The 17,629-nt window shown below is 27.0% G+C and overlaps 1 protein-coding gene across 5 annotated transcripts; it reads right to left on the reverse strand.

The window, feature by feature from the left end:
• Positions 1–2: 2 nt before the first annotated feature.
• LOC140672375 (maltase A2) lies at positions 3–17,399 on the reverse strand. Of its 5 annotated transcripts, XM_072904481.1 has the most exons (9): positions 17,060–17,278; positions 16,920–16,967; positions 10,666–10,769; positions 9,915–10,122; positions 6,979–7,115; positions 4,062–4,255; positions 2,414–3,413; positions 1,886–2,154; positions 3–1,299 (listed from the first exon to the last, which is right to left on the reverse strand). In XM_072904481.1, exons 3-9 carry the CDS (start codon positions 10,765–10,767, stop codon positions 1,074–1,076), a joined length of 2,136 nt encoding a protein of 711 aa, XP_072760582.1. In that variant the 5' UTR covers positions 10,768–10,769; positions 16,920–16,967; positions 17,060–17,278; the 3' UTR covers positions 3–1,073. The 5 variants fall into 5 exon arrangements, with proteins under 5 accessions (XP_072760582.1, XP_072760583.1, XP_072760585.1 ...); XM_072904482.1 differs by lacking the exons at positions 16,920–16,967; positions 17,060–17,278 and adding an exon at positions 17,285–17,399; XM_072904484.1 differs by having other exon boundaries at positions 4,062–4,243; positions 16,920–17,278.
• Between the last annotated feature and the right edge of the window lie 230 nt (positions 17,400–17,629).

Below are 17,629 nucleotides of genomic sequence, written 5' to 3' on the forward strand. Positions count from 1 at the left end.
CATTTATAATTATTTTACAAAATTTATTTATAGAAATGACATAATAATGACTTACAAATTATGATATAGCGTTTTGGTACACCGTCATTAAGATGTTACAAGAAAGACAAAAAAGTTTTAAATTAAGTATTATTTGATCATGACGTCATTGAATCAACAATGACAAATTTTCGACGTCAAATTGACGTATGTTTGCTATCTGGAAGGCCAAGATCACACTTCATAAGACCCTTCTAAAAATACAACATTCTCCATCATTTCTTGAACAACGATCAGTACTCTTCGGAGTGAACGAATGATCCTCAGCCGGTCTCCAAATAATTTTGTATAATTTTATTAGATTGATTTTGATAATTATTCGTTCTAACAAATACAACTTATTATTGTTAAATGATCTTCACTACCAACCTCAACTTTAATTGTGATCCCTATAAAAGTCAATGATCTTGTGTTTAACAAATGTTAAACAAAGGTTATGTCTGAAAAATTATAAGGTATGGAAATAATTTTCCAATAATTTTTATATTGTTCAGTACTTTCAATGCACAAAATGAGATCTATAATAATGAAATTTCAATTTGGATTTACAACTTTTTGCATAAAGTGAAAGTTTTTATACTAATAACTTGAATCCATTTCTTACCGGACTTATCTAGTCCAATTTTTAGAAGTCAAGTTCAACATCAAATCAAAATGAAATTGTCCAATTGTCTATCTATTAAAACGAGTAATTATAAATTTAAAAAAAATTTTTCAGTTTTAAACATTTTTAAAGCAAAATCCATTTTTACACATTTACATACATTTTAAAAAGTAATAAAATGATAAAATATTCTTTTATTTTTTTACTTTTAAATTATCCACTTTACTCTTTCAATCAGTTATAAGTTATAATATAATGATTATTTTATCTTAATTTTTTGTAGACAAAAAATTTTATAGAAACTTTTTAGAATTATTTCGTTGTAATGATATTTATATTTTTAATAATATAGCAATTTTGTTCCACACGTAATAAAAATTAAAATTTAATTTAACATCACTAAATAGTATTTTTTAATTGAGAGACTTTCTCATTTATCTAATTTTATAACAAATGCTTCTCCAGGTGGGACGGTAAGTTCTTTGAAGTACACATCTCGATTCATTCTGTAAGTTGGTCCTATAACAACATGGCCACCATAATAAAGGAATGATAAATCCTTCATGCGTGTAACATTGCCAAAATTTGCGACAAGTACATAAGAATTTCTTCGTGGATACCATCGTTCAATCACAATCATTTCATCTTCAACATATCTAAACAAAATAACATCAATTTAAATTATATATATTTTTGCCAACAGTATATTGCATATCAATGTAAAACAATCAGATAGCAAGCACTTTGATGTTGAAAACTGGTCTATGTTGGTCGTTGATGTCACATGGCCAAATAATGTCTAAATTTAAAACAAATCATTTTTGTGACGTCTTAATAATATTGTACAAAAAAGTCATAATATCATGATTTTTAAGTCATTATTATGTTATTTCTATAAATAATTTTTTTTGTAAAATAATTGCAAATATAAGAGTATTAATTGTTATAGAACGTCAGTTGTTATAGAACATCTTAAACACATCACGTAATTTTTAGTCCGAACTGAACAAATTTTGACATCAAAATGATGTGTGCTTGCTATCTAGGAAACCAAAAAATCTGGAATGTAAGAAAAATATAAAATCTGCATTAAAATAACAAATATCTAGTCACATGCAAATTATATATTTTTCAAATTAATTAAATCGTTCTTTATACATTCTAATCAATATATGTATAGATCATATTTACTTAAAAAAAAATCTCAAGCTTGAAAATATTTCATATTAAAAAAAAATTTACCTAACACCACAGTTCGCTTTACTTTGACCTTCTCTTAATACTGCTTTAACGTAAATCGGTGTTGTTTCCGTTCTTAGTCTTGCCATTTCTTTAATAGTGCCTGTCAAACTAGTTTCCATAGGTTTCTCAGCTTCTGGCAACCAGGTGGTAATGCCTAAGGGTGAAAAACTGCTACTAGCACTATCCTTCTTCTCCCAATACATAGGAACTAGATTGTGCACGTGTGCCAAATCTTTGTGATCCTGACATTCACAATCTTCGATACCTATCTGCGAATAAACATAATACAATTTTTCTTTCTCGTAGTGATATCTTCCTATTAATTCTCAATGAAATCGCATTTGACAATGAGACTGAAATGTCGAATTGCCTCTTGTACAATTATTAAATATATATTTGTGTTTGCTGGATAATTGCATGGGAATGCTATTAGAAATATTAATATAAAATACAAAACAAAAATAATATTAATATAAACATAGATTTTCTAGATTTTAGTCGTAGAGCACTTCGATCACAAATTCATACCTCATCTCCGTAAAATATACTGGGTGTTCCAGGTAGCATCATACTAAGAAGAGAAGCAGCTACACTAGCGTTTTTGACGGTTATGGTAGAAGCTACTCTACTGGTATCCACACCACCTACAGACCAATGTATCCACGGATAAGCAGGTTTGTCGAAGAGTACACCCTTCGTAATTTGCTCTATCTGTGCCTTGATACCCATTGTACTATTCAAACGAAGAGTTACATCAAGTAAATTTATTCTGGATAAAATAGAATTCCTTGCAACGGTAGAAGTAGCGGCCTCTAAGACTTTCATATGACAAATGAAAATGTTATTAGGATGTAGAAGAGACTTCCAATATATTAGACTGCTTACGAATGTATCTTCATTGACGTAATGTTCTAATCCCTGTAGATAGAAGCCATTTACTCCTCTCAATTGCCAAATTTTAATAGCCTCACTAATGGAATCTTCTTGCTGATGATTTGAACGACTCGACGAGGGTATTTCCCTTCTTGTTATTTTTAACGGTGGTGGTATAGATGTTAAAACAGTACGAATAGTTTCGACTGATGTAGACACTGCGGATGGCTCGCGAACTGGATCATTCACGGGATCTTGCCTATCCTGAAGCCATTCAGTTCCATTCACTTTCCTTATATGTGGCGCTTGATTACTTAAGTTCTTTACAAACGGATATAAAGGCAAATCCAAAACTATACTCATATTCCGCTTTTGGATCTCACGCACAAGAGCAGAAAAATCTTCTAATGTACCCAGATCTTTATTTACATCCATCATATTACTAATTTCCGAGTAATATTCTGGATAATGCGACGCCGGAAATATCGAATTCAATCGAATAGCTTGAACTCCGAGTCCTTTTAAATAATCTAACCGCATAATTATTCCACGCAAATCGCCGATCCCATCGGCTCCTTTTATCGAATCCTGAAAGGACGCCGGAAATATCTCGTAGAAAGTGCTGCCTTGCCACCATTCCACCGGAGGGTCACATCTATAGTGCAGATAATTTGATAAAAATAATGATTTTTTCTATTATAGATTTTTATTACAGCAATAATTTTATTATTCGCTTTTATTGATTTTATCACTTTTTTACTTGAACAAACATATTAAAAATTTATTTTATTTTTTACTAGTATATTGGTCCGTGTACTTATTTTTTATCTATTTAAATGTAATTACACATTTTTATATATCAAATAAAATTGTTTAAACATATAGAGGTGAATTGATTGAACCACAAAGAAATTTCTAAATTGGATCTTTAAAATTTATTACTTAAATTTATCTATTATTTTCATGTTATTAATACATTTAAATAAAATCTAAAACACACTCTCAAGATAGATCTTATTAATTTAAAATTATTTATTGACGTCAAACATGTTATACATGAATTTAAAAATAATTGTTTTAAAGATATTTTTTTCATGTTTCTCTAAAAAAATATAAAAATAAATAAGATTTACTATACACAACTTTATTAATTTGTAGCAATAATAATATATACTTTTAAAAAGTATGAATCATGTAAAATTTCAGAAGTTTAAATACATATATAATTTATGTAAAATAATTAAATATATTTAGGCACATATAGTCTATATAGAAACTTTTAAGCATATACGTATCGACATACCTCTTAGGCATCGTAGCAATAATGCCAACAACAAGGGCAGCGCATCCGATCAATATCGACATCAGGGTCCAGTAACACGTTTTCCGTATTAGCGACCAATTCCACTTCATGAAGCGATAGTCTTTGGGCGGCTTCGGCACCACCAACTGAATCCCAACGAGCGGTGGCTTACCACCGTTCTCCTGGTTGTAAAACTAAACAGTTAAAGCATGAATATATATGGCGATGTTAGCAAGCAGCAAGCGATGAATTAGTATACACATTTATGAAACCATTGAAAAAATCGGAATCCCTTTGTCCACTTATCGGATTCATTTCAATCACAATGCGAGACTACAGGACATATAAATGAAAATTGTGGGAAAAAGGCAAAAAAAAAGAGGCTGATAATTGTAACATCTGCATTTGTTCTAAGCGTGTGACGACGTAATGAAAATGTACCAATCCTAGGGTGACCAAAAGTCAGAATTCTTTAAGACTTTATTTTTTTTATGAGGAGCTTTCAGAATTTTTGCAAATTTCGTTAAATTTCTACCCGATTTTTTATATTTTTATAATTCATAATTAAGAAATTTATATTTAATTTATATGTAACTTATATATGCCACCTAGTTTTATTAAAAATGTAAAATTTTATTTCTCCAGATTCTATATACATATACACTGGAAATAATAATTATATTGTTCATCATTTTCTTAAAATGTATTTAAAAATAATATTAACAGAGTAAGGACAGTATTCATAGTCCGTTCTTATATTTAAGTAAGTCTTATCATCTTAAGTACGTTCTTAAGATTCCATTCGGTCATCTAATTGGCTAGAGAGTTTTAAAACGTCCTAAAATAAACAACTTAAGGTAATCTTAAAAAAATAAATATGCAGAATATCAATCATATAACTTTTTTGTAGAGCGGAAACGTGAAAAGTAAAAAGTTTCACATGAATTTTCTATGATCAGCTATGATTTCGCACGATCATGTAACTGTTCTAACCACGAAAATGTGAAACTTTTTACGTAAACTTTTTCGCCAGAAAGCTTGCGGAAAGATAGAAATCTAGGATATTAATAAATATACATATACTTTGGAATTGAATAAGTATGATACACATTCATGTTAGCAATGCAGACAGAATGAAGGTTTTATATAGAGGGTGTCCGGTAATAATCGCCCCATCCTTCATGGGCAGATAGAGCAGGTCAACCCGAATAGAAAAGTCCTTTACGTTGATTCAATCTTTACCGGATACCCTGTATACTATTATAATTATATCACCAAAAAACGTTATTTTTATGTACGTACATATATGTAAAAATAATAATATAAAAATAGTAATTTTAAAAATTATAAATTATAAATTATAAATATTTAAAAAAATAAATATTAAATATTAAAATTATAAATTATATATACATATTTATAATAATAGTTAAATTATTTTAATAATATTATATATATCTAAGTTATATATACATATAATTGCTATGCGTGAAAAATTTCACAAGAAATCTGGTAAATAAAAAATGAAAAATAAAAAGTAAAATTACATGATCAACCTCAAGAAGTAGTATTTCAACGAAAACTCAATTTTTTTTAATAGTAAACAACAAAATTATAAAGATAAAACATATAAAAATTTTCAAAAAAAGACAAGTCATTATTAAAATGTTATTAACAAAAAAGTCTATTTAACAGAACATAACCACTTCACATATAAAGTTACAAATTCATGTGGAACCGTGCAATGATAAACCTCGTTTTGCTCCGAAAACAGGTAATGTGGGCTCTAGCGAAAATTCTAAAACTTATATCTAACAATAAGTACAATCATTTGAAAACTCCTCCTTCTGATATCAAGTCATATTATAAATAATTATAAATTATAAATAATTTTATAATAAAGCACTGGAAATTACTAATGATAAGAGGCCTGGCGCTAAGAGATATTGGTCAGTCATTTTGTCGCAAGTAAACCAGACTGTGTCTGAAGCTAGTTGAAAAGGGAGGCGCTGCAATCCCTTAAAATAGTTTTTGTCTCGAGGACAGATAAAATTATTTAGTGTTTTCTCTTTCTTTTAGTATTAAATAAATCGATTTGTTTTTAGTATTAAGCTATTTGTACGAGATAATCTTTTGATTGAAAGCACCTAAAAAAATGGTCACCCTAGTCATATTTTATTTATATTAAAATTTTATGCATATAAACAACTGAGATAATAAATTGATGCTCAAGATAACGACTTAACTGGGCGTGAAGAAAAATATTGCGATTGGAGTTTTGCAAATGCAATCATAACGCAGCATCGTTCATTAGTGATGCATTTGACAAAGTATTCCTCATCTGTGCCAGGTGATTGTAACAGATGTAATGCATGAAAGAACATTAATATACCCTTCGCTTCTGCGAATAACAGAGACAAAATTCGTAAATCTTGCAATAATAAACATTCAATATGTTAAGCACAACAGGCATATACATATAAATAGGATAAAATAGTTCCATAATCAACAAGTAATTCTAAAAAAAATATCAAAAATGCAAAATATAATTTTTTCATTTATTGCATTTTTTATTTTATTTTTAGAAGTAAATTAAATAAATAAATAAATATATATATATATTTATTTATTTATTTATTTATTTATTTATTTAATTATTTATTTATTAAAAATAAAGAAATTGAGATAAAATTAATTGATTTTTAGATAGTAATATATACATTTTTTTATCTTCATTATCTTCATTATTCCTGCATGTAAATTATTTCCTATTATGTGAAATTAATATAATGATTATCATTTTAGTTAATATACATACACATTCTTGATAAATAAATCTCTCCGTCATACTAATTATATTTTATCTATATACTGAAAATTTGTAAAAAGTATAAGATTCTAATTTTCTAATGCTTACTAAAGCTTGAGCATCCGGTGCAAGATGCTGGTAGGCAGTATTCAATTGTGTCAACAATTGTGCGCAAGCAGGTTCATTTGTATCACTACTACTACCGCTGCTAGTGGATTCCACCATAGGATCGCGTGAGCTCGGTTCTGAAACATTCAATACAACATTATACATTATACAGTGTCCCAGAATTTGAGGACACGGAATGCACAATGTGATTGTCCATGCCAAAAGAAGTAATTTCTTCCTTAACGAAAATGTCGAAAAAGGTCATCATTTTTGCAAACTTCCAAATTTTGCTACTATATATCTTTGTAACTAAATCTTAAATAAAACGTTCGCTTTTATTTATTTTTTATATTGTATTAATACCTTATATTATAATATATTCGTTCTTATTTATACCAATATAATACTTAAGTTGTTTTGTAACCGTTATTTGTGAATTATTTTTTGCTCTCTATAGCCTACTTATTGTTTTATTCTTAAATAAAAATTTTAGTAAATTAAACTGCAACTACAATTAACTGAAGATTATACTTATGTTAATCTTTTAACTCTACAAAATTTGGTTTGCAAAAAATCCGTCTTTTTCAGTTGCTTGTAACTCAAAAATTATTGATGCCTCGACATTTTTGCTGAGACAAAAGTCACTTCTTCTGGTACAGACAAACACGCTGTCCACTCTATGTTCTAGAATTCTGGAACACTCTGTATACGTCAATTTAAAAAGAAGGCTGTTATAAATAAAATGGAATTTGCATGTTCTTTTCTTTGACGAATTGCTAATTTATTTCAAGGAATGTATTTTTACATCTTTAAAAGAATTGAAACTCTCTTAACTCAATGTGACATTTAACAGTTTTAAGTCAACACTTAACAATGTAACGTTGATTCTTGAAGGTTGAAGTCGACAATTATTTCCAACGCCATAAATATTTATATAATTGTACACTAAAAGCTTTAAAAAAGCAATAATTTTAATTATATTTGCTTTTTATGATTATATAATTAATTATATAATTATATATATGTAATTATATAATTAATATTATTATTTTATATTTACTATCAAAATATGTAACTTTTTGTTTTTAATTCTCTGTTTATGGACTTTTTTTCTCGCAATAATAAAAAAGAAAAACATAAAAGAATAAAACAGTCAATAAGAATCATATAAATAGTGATAAATATATTTATAAATACAGCCATGGTTAAAAGTATTAGGCTCCCTTAAATTTTCCGTATTTCTTATTTTGTTAATAGTATATAAATACTAAAAAGATTAAATAATTTTAAAAAACTATTAATAGCACTTTGAAGCTGAAATTTCAAGCTTTCAAAAATTTTTTTACTTTTTCTTTTGCGATCATAATTTTTTACCATAATTTTTAGACTATCGACAACATGTCTGAAAACACAGATTTAGTTTCAAAATTCTGTATCTCGGCTAAAAAAATGTAGGAAAATTTAAAAAAAAGCATTTTGTAGGCAAAATGTTGTAGTTTATGGAACTTGACTTAAATTTTTCGAGTAAACTTTTTTTACCGAGCTGCAAAGTGTCAAAAATACAATAAAATTTGAAGAAACAAAACAATGTTCTTTTTATTATAAAATTTAAAGCACAAAACAAGGAAAAAACAAAAATTTTTTAATGTACTGATAACGCATAAAGTTGCTATTAGTAATTGTATTTTTGACACTCTGCAGCTCGGTAAAAAAATTTCTCTCGAAAAATTTAAGTCAAGTTCCATAAACTACAACATTTTCCGTATAAAATACTTTTTTTAAACTTTCCTACATTTTTTTAGCCGAGATACAAAATTTTGAAACTATATCTGTTTCTCAGACATATTGATACTCGGTAAAAAATTATTGCAAACGAAAAATTAAAAAAACATTTTAAAGCTTGAAATTTCAGGATTGAAGTAAACTACTATTGATAGTTTTTAAAATTTGTTATTCTTTTTAGTATTTATATATTATTAACAAAATAAGAAATATGAAAAATTTAAGAGTGCCTACATACTTTTGATCGCGACTATCCCAGGTAGCACATGTTCGTTTTATAAACGTTTTCTAAACGTATCCAATATTTTTTAACCGTCAAGCACCAATAAGAAACGTTTCAACAGAAACATTTTTAAAATCATGATTTAAGAAACGTATATTTTACGTTTCTATAAATAAAACAAAAATTAATGTTTTAATTCAAAATTATATATATACACATTATTAAGACTGTACTTATTAAGATGATCCCCAGATAGCACAGAAAACTAAAAGATGTCTTCTAAAAGTCATAATTACTTTAAGTCGACAAAAAGATGTCTTTTTGATCATCTTTTTGACAAGACAAAAAAGATCTATTTTATAATATACGTGTTCTTTTGTTTGCCGCTACGTGGCGTGTTCAGACTTACTCGTATTCAACTTTTCATAACATGTACATAAAGAACAGGTACTAAAAGTATAATTTAAATTATGTCTTTTTTGTCAGTTTGACTTCTGATATAATCTCGACAAGAGATTCAGAACATGCCGAAAATAAATGGATTATATTCATATATGCATTATTTTATTAAATTTGTGAATAAACAAATTTTTTTACAAATAAAGCAAAAAAACCGTATTTTGACAGTTTCTTAAACGTTTTTTTTTTTTTTTTTGTTAGAAAATGACGTTTCCCTTAACGTTTTTTAAGTGGACATTTTGGCCAATCAGAAACGTTTTTGAAACAAATATGTGCTACTTGGGTATATTTTCATAAATAATATCATTAAAAATTATGAGTTAGTTATGCATTAGTTATATATATTATAGTTTATATATATATTTATATATATTATAGTTTATATATATATAGTTAGTTATATATATTAAATATTATATAATATTTATGTATACTAAATGTATATGCATTGAAGTAGTTGAGAAAAACATACCATCGTTTAAAGGTTTACTCGAGCTATTTACTATATTCATGTAGTTAAGTCCATCTTCCGTATTAATATTCTCAAGCGTTGGTGTAGGTATTGTCTCTAATGAGGCGCCTTCCAGAGCATTGAATATTGGTGTCAACTGTGGAGTTTTATCTGTTTGAATAGGTGGTGGGCTAGGTGTTAATAAAGGACAATCAGACGCTTCTTCATCCTATTAAAGAAATAAATACATATATGCAACAAATCCTGGGAACAAACCTTATATATATAGAATAGGCCATTTATTTTTCTGTGACATAATTTATACAAATCGTGAAACAAAGTACTTTTTGTATAATGTCTTTATAAGTACAATATCTTTATTTATTATTGCATATCTTTATTATTGCATTTTTTTAAATATGTATTATGCATATTAATTAACGTAAAAAAACCTATGATAACTCTTACTAGATTAATAAAGAATTGATCAAACTTTTATTAAGGAAAAGTTCTTTAAATGTGACAAAGACTCTGATAAAAATCAACAAATTATCGCAGGGCTTAAGAAGCAAATAATGGAAATCAATTATTTACATTTATTTCCATTATTCTTTAAGCCTTACGATACTTTGTTAAAGTTGTTTTTTATTGAAAAATCTGTATTATCGTCTACATATACATCATATTATATTTATATTAAGCTGCGACCGTTTTGATAAATAGACAGATAGATAGAATATGCATAAAGATTAAATTATAATAATAAACATACCTGTTGATCTTGATTTATAAACAATTCTTGTGAATTTGGAGATGGTGAAAGTTCAGCTGGTATAACTACTGATAAGAGATCTTCAGACTTCTGGATACTCATTTCTGTTACAAATATTACACATTTGTATATTTATTCATATAACTTTTTCAAAGAAAAGCATAAACCTACATAATAATACATACGCAATCAGAGACACGCAGCAAACACACTTCCTTTCATACATATAACATACATAAAACATTTTCAAAAGTGTAATAAATCTTTAATTCTATTAAATCTATAAAATCTATTATATGCCCAGTATAAAGTCTTTATGTACACACAAGTGCCAAAAAGTATAACATTTTACTTACAAAACGTATTTCTAAAAATTTATTTCAACTTTTTGACAATGAGTTACATGACTTAGAAATTGAACTTTTTTTTTAATGATGTCGATATTCATTCGAAAAATTATCACAGACTAAAAATTTCTCTCACATACATACACACATATATAACATTTTCAAAAATAATAAATCTAACATATAAAATCTATTATGTATATACATATATATATAATATGTACATATATGTGCATTTTTTTCAATAACTTTTATAAAAATTTGTATTTCTGATTAATCTATCTGAACTAAATAATAAATGAAAATAATAAAAAGTATTTATATAACCAGATAGAATATTTTTGTCCTCCTGTTTTGGATGATAAAAAATTTATACTGCAAAAAAATAAAAATCCGTAAAAAAAAGAAAATGCCGAAATGTATTCCTATTACTAGTAGGAAATCAGGCTAATTGTAAGAGCCAGGCGCAATAAAATAAAGCGAATTTTTTTCTTTTTAATGTTATATTTTATTAACAATTAAGTTTCATATATTTCAGTCTCTGATTTGGACTGCTCATCGGCAATTGTCATAATAATATTATATAAAACTTAACATTTGGATCAGTCAGATTTACAATTGTAAACACTCATGTAATACATACATTAATTAAAGACTATCGTGAACTCAATAAACTCCGCAATATACGCACAGAGTGAGTCTACCCGTGGTTTAGTGCGCGTTTGTACGATGTTCAAGAAATCAATAAGATGTGCGCACGCAATATCCATCGCAACCAAAGTTGGGCATTCACCCGTTAAACTATAATAGTCTACGCGTAAATAATGTATACTACATTTAATATACATACGTCATTTATGTCGACAATGAATAATCTATAAAATATGGCTTATCAAAGATGTTTCGTTTATGTTGTATATGGTTTAAACACATAACAACACAATATTTTACAGTATCATGAAAAATCAACAAAGGATTCAACAAATTGGATTTCATACTGTTAAAAAAAAAATAAATATTATATATATTATTGTAGTATAAAATATTATATTGTATACATTAATACTATTATATTAACATTCTCCCTCTCTATATTTTATAATCCATTTAATAATTACTATTTTTTTTCAATCAGACATCTAATTTATAATAGCTTACATAATTTACATTGTCTATGAAAAAAGTGTAAGCGTTATGTAGAATGCATGTAAATAATTCACGTAAATGTAGTTTTGAAATCTACGACACAACCCAGATCGCAACGAGCCGAGCATCATAAAAGATACGCGACTGATAATCACTCGAATGATATTACATTGATAAAAATGGCATGTATAAACCATAAACCGCTAACAATGCATTTGAATGACATCAACGAGCGTCAGGCTTAAACCTTCGACAAATGCTGCGAGATAAGCTTGATATAACTTGTCCATGTCACTCTATAGGTTTATACTATTTATTTGTCTCTTGATTAATATCATCTCCAACATCAATTATTTTCTGGGCGGATTCTTCATCTAATATTTCAACTTCGTGCATGCAAACTCATGGTTATTCGATCTGTGATTCGTAATAACAAAGTGCTGAGCAGTATTTTTACTATGTGGTGCTGGTGCTCGGCTAACGTTTTTAACAATTTACTCGTTTGTTCGATTATGACATATGACATGTCGCAATCTTTGATCAGAATTTTAATTAACTTAATCACATTGTATTGCGTATGTACATACATGCGTGACATCGTACCGATTTCGGGCAATAACGCATAATTGCACATTAACAACAATCAACGTGCATATCATCTTCAACGGCTAAAACCTTGGAGGTTAACTCTGTGCGTAAGTACTATATTGCGGTGCTTTGCTAACAATAAGTTCATGATAGACCATATGCGACTCTTAATTAATGTAGTATTTCTACAATTGTATATCTAAGTAACCCAAATGTTTTTTATAATATTTTGACAGTTATATACTGATAATGGTCAACTCAGAGATCAAAACATACTAAACTTAATTATTAATAAACCCATACTACAAAGAAAGAATTTATGCTTTGTTTTAGCGCATTTCTCTCTTAGCTCGATTTATTAACATTAGTCGGATAATAAGCAATTAATATAAGATAAAGTTAGGATAAATTGCGCACAATTTGAAAAAAATCACTAAAAATCGAATATTCAATAATTTTTAAAAATAAGTTCACAAATGTATTTTTTTATTGTTATGCATCTTTAGTGAAGATTTTAATTTATTTACTAATTTTAATATAAGATAATGTAGTTTTTTCAAATATTCAATTTTGCACGATCTTTCCTAATCAACTGGTGAGATTGCGCACATGAATAGGAGAGATTGCGTATGGATAAAAAAAGATAATTTTTAGTTTAAAACCAAATGTAAATTACTTATTTCCATCAAAATTTATTAAAATTTACTACAATTTTTACTAGAAAATAAATAATAATAATAAATTGAAAAATAATTAATATTGTATATTTCATTATTTTAAAACAGTTAAATAGACTTCAGTCAAAAAAAAAAAAGAAATATAAACAAAAAAGTGATAGTAGGTAATATGATTAGAACGACCAAACTAGCCAATAAATTCTTTATTTAATAATACGACGTTTCGACCATTTGGTTGTGGTCCTTTACAAGTGTCATTATAATGAATAACAAATTAATAATAAATTAAGCACAGAAGATAAACGCGACAAAATCGATCAGAGACAAATTAACTTAGTACGTACATTCGAGTGAAACAAAGATGTATAACAATGTGTTGTACACGTGGAAGGTAATTAAACATTTCGCTGTTGTAAATATTAATAAGACGAACCAAAAAAAAAAAATGATACTTTGCACGAGAAAAACAGCTTCGAAAAAAACTAAAAATGCATATTTTCTTTTATGTATTTTATTTCTTATGTAAAATACAAATAAACAGGTACTTAAGATAAAAACAAAAAAAAAATATTTATTTTTGTTTCATTTTGAAATTAATTAAATAAACAAATTAATTTTAATCTCTACTCTCATTAAAATAAACGAAATCTCTGTGCAAACTCTCTTAACTAGCGTAATACAAACTATCCTTATTAAGTAGGAAAGATTGCATATTCACGTGATCAGCGATAGAAATTTCCACAGTAATTCAAAAGTTCATAAAATATTTATCTTAAGAAAAAAATAACTTAGAAACTATAGTTATAATTATTTGATAGTTAGAGATAAAACATTTTTTATGAAAATATACAGAACATTCCTAAAAATTCAAGCACTTCTTTTCAATAAACCAAGCAAAAAATTGTCACACACAATTAACACAGTGATAACTAGGTACTTGACTCAACACATAAATTTAACCGAAGCTTCTGTGAGTGATGTGTTCACTGCTCCTCACACGACTGCGCATCTTATCCTATTTACTGAAATTTAAAAATGCGCAAACTCTCCTACTGCGCAATTTCTCCTAGCTTTATCCTATATCTACAATCGGGATTGACATTGAAAACTAAGACACGTGAGCAAGCGACTTTACGTCAACGTAAACCATTACAAAATCAGATGGTAGTGTCTCGCACTGCCACACACTGCAAAAAATAGTCACGTGCTGTCACACGCAACAAAAAATAGTCATGCGTAACAAGCGAACGATATTTATATGCAAGCCGCCCAGTTACGAATGTCTAAGTTTTCATATTCTTAATAACTGAATCGAATTCTTAATAAGTCGATAGTTTCTCAATTATATCACAAAAGTATCGATATTTTCGATCGACAAGGATCCCAAATCCTATATAAACGGAGATATTACGATGCAAAAAGTCCAAAACAAAAAAATTTACAATTAAGAAAAAAACTTGAACGTCTCCATCCTCCAAATTTAACTTAAAAAAAACAATATGAAAATGATTTTCCTAATTATTTTTCAACTTTTTTTCAATTCTTTTTTTATTTTTAGATACAAACAAAGATTTTATACAAAAGAAAGAAAACATATTATATAAACATATTTTATATATAATTATCAATAATCCTATATTATCCTAGAATAGCTAATACGATGTTAAGAAAATGAGTCACATTTTAAGCACAGTTTCTTTCTCTGTCTAGTAATTAGCCAACAAATGATCTTCTCTACAACGATAGTATAAATAGCATAGTAAAAAAAGATACAGATTGTATTTATAGTTCCCTTTCAGCGCCTTTTTTGCATTTGACTAACAATAAGCATTCTAATATAAAATAAAGTTTACTGATAATTATTAATATATATATATATATATATATATATATATATATATATATATATATATATATATATATTATTAATATATATACTTATATATATTTATATTGTATAATTGTATATAAATATGAACTTTTTTTCAAGAAAAGAAACTGAGAAAAAATAAAAAAGTTCCAAAAGAACGAGAAACAAAATACGAAAGAGTGAGAATTTAATGAAAACGACAGAGAGAAAAAAAGGGGAGAGAAATTGTTTTTAAGTTTCTAATATTTTAAATCATTTTCAAGCTTTACAATTTGTGTACTCCTTTCTTATAGAACTCATTACTTTATATCAAGAAAACGGTCTTCCTGTTTTGGCGACTTGCACTTCCTAACAGCAATCGATAAAGTTTCTTATATATATATATATATATATATATATATATATATATATATAAATATATATATATATATTCTAACAGCACACATGTTCAAAAGATGTTTATTAGAAATCCATAGAATGTTAGAACATATTTTAATATCCTGTGAATTTCTTATAAACATCTTTTGAACATATGTGCTGATAGGTTATATATCTAGATGACCGCCTCGAACTGCATTTTTGACATAATATTTTGACTTACATTGCATATTTTACTGGACATTTTTAGATACATATTTGACTGACTGAAGCTTTATATTATGTTTTATATTATTATCTTGCGTTTATATTATTATCTTTATTATTATTATTATTAGCTTTATATTATTATCTTGCGTTTTTATTGTTTATTGTTTATTGTGTATATTTATTGTTTATTTGCTAAAAATAGAATAAAAATAAACCAAGACGTTCTTAATATGTACATTTTAGTTTAATATATCAAATTTTTTCGTCTATTTTGTCTATTATTTATCACTTCGGCTTTTATATCGGTCTTTTTACTTCTTATATCTTCACTTAAAAATATTAAAATTAAATTAAAATATGAAAAAATAATTTTATAATGTAAGAAATTGCATAGCAATAATTGTAAAATATTGTAATCATATATGTATATGTACTAAAAATACAATAATATTAATAAAACAAACTAACATAGCAAAAAGAATTATAAAGTTAAAACAGCTTAAATTAAGAAAAAGTAATTTTTAGTTTCTTAAAAATATAGTGCTTTAAAATTAAATTTAGAAATATATAACTATAATAATCTAAGAAATTTAATTCAAATACACATAAGACAACAAAATTGTCATAAGTAAATTTTAACTGAAAGTAATTTGGTTTTATATTAAATTAATTAATCTATTTAAATATATTTTCTCAATATTTTTAAACATTAACATTTTTATATCAAATACACACACGAATTATATTAAAATTATATAAAAATGTTTATTAAAATTTCTTAATTTAATTATTAATATTCATAATAAATAATTATTAATTATAAAAGAACAATATTTTTCAATTTTAAATGTTTATTTTTAAAAGCTGAAGTTTAAAATATAATAAGAATTTTCACACATGCCTATATACAATTCGAGCTAATGCTAACACTTGGTGTTCAGTTTTCTATTTTTTTCTTTTTTTTATACGGCTCAGGAGCTTCATAGATTTTATATACATATATACGTTTTTCTTATAGGAAAGTATTAAGAGTCGTACTTATGTCTCAATAGACGTGATGACGACAACGGCGAGATTGATCCAACCCTGACGAAGAAGTTTTGTCAAAAATATCGTAAGTTCCAAGAGTAATGTAAGAGACACTTATATTGTTAAATATCTTTACTTAGATATCTCACTTATTAGATATTTTATTTACGGATACGCTCGTCCCTGTAACAAATTCACTACTCCGTTTTCCACAATCGGCCTTCACAAGAAATATAACAAAGTGATGTTCGCATAAATGATTATCGCTGCCAAAAAACGAGAACAACGAAGTGGATGTCTCTTAAACGATAACCATCACCATCACCGTCATACTGCCTTCTATATTCGTACGAGATAATAGTTGAACCGCGTACCTTACTATATTATATTTAGCGATGCAATATCGTTTCTCGCGTTCCCCCGTTGACTGACCGTCCGTCCAGCCGAATGACGTCTCGCTCTCTGCGATTCTGCGCTTTAACAGCGATGTGGCACGCGCGTGCGATATGTGCCACGCATCATTTGCATCTAGAAACGACCACCAATTCAGAATACAGGATGTTTCTAAACATGTGCAAAAATTTTCGGTGGGAGATTTTTTTGGATAATTTCTTATTAAAAAAAGTTCATATACACCAATACAAATGGCATAATTTTCAAGTTATTACAAAGGTGTTTAAGATTAAAAATGAAGTTTCAAAAAATATATTGATAAAAAC

Source organism: Anoplolepis gracilipes, chromosome 13, assembly GCF_047496725.1.
Source record: "Anoplolepis gracilipes chromosome 13, ASM4749672v1, whole genome shotgun sequence".
In the NCBI taxonomy this organism is placed as follows: Eukaryota; Metazoa; Arthropoda; class Insecta; order Hymenoptera; family Formicidae; genus Anoplolepis; species Anoplolepis gracilipes.

Coding starts and splice junctions, on each gene's coding strand:
- LOC140672375 (XM_072904482.1), bottom strand. CDS start 10,767: ATGAGTATCCAGAAGTCTGAAGATCTCTTATCAGTAGTTATACCAGCT. Junction 3,414..4,061: donor ATTGCTACGATGCCTAAGAG/GTATGTCGATAC, acceptor TCTGCACTATAG/ATGTGACCCTCCGGTGGAAT. Junction 2,155..2,413: donor GTATATTTTACGGAGATGAG/GTATGAATTTGT, acceptor GTTTATTCGCAG/ATAGGTATCGAAGATTGTGA.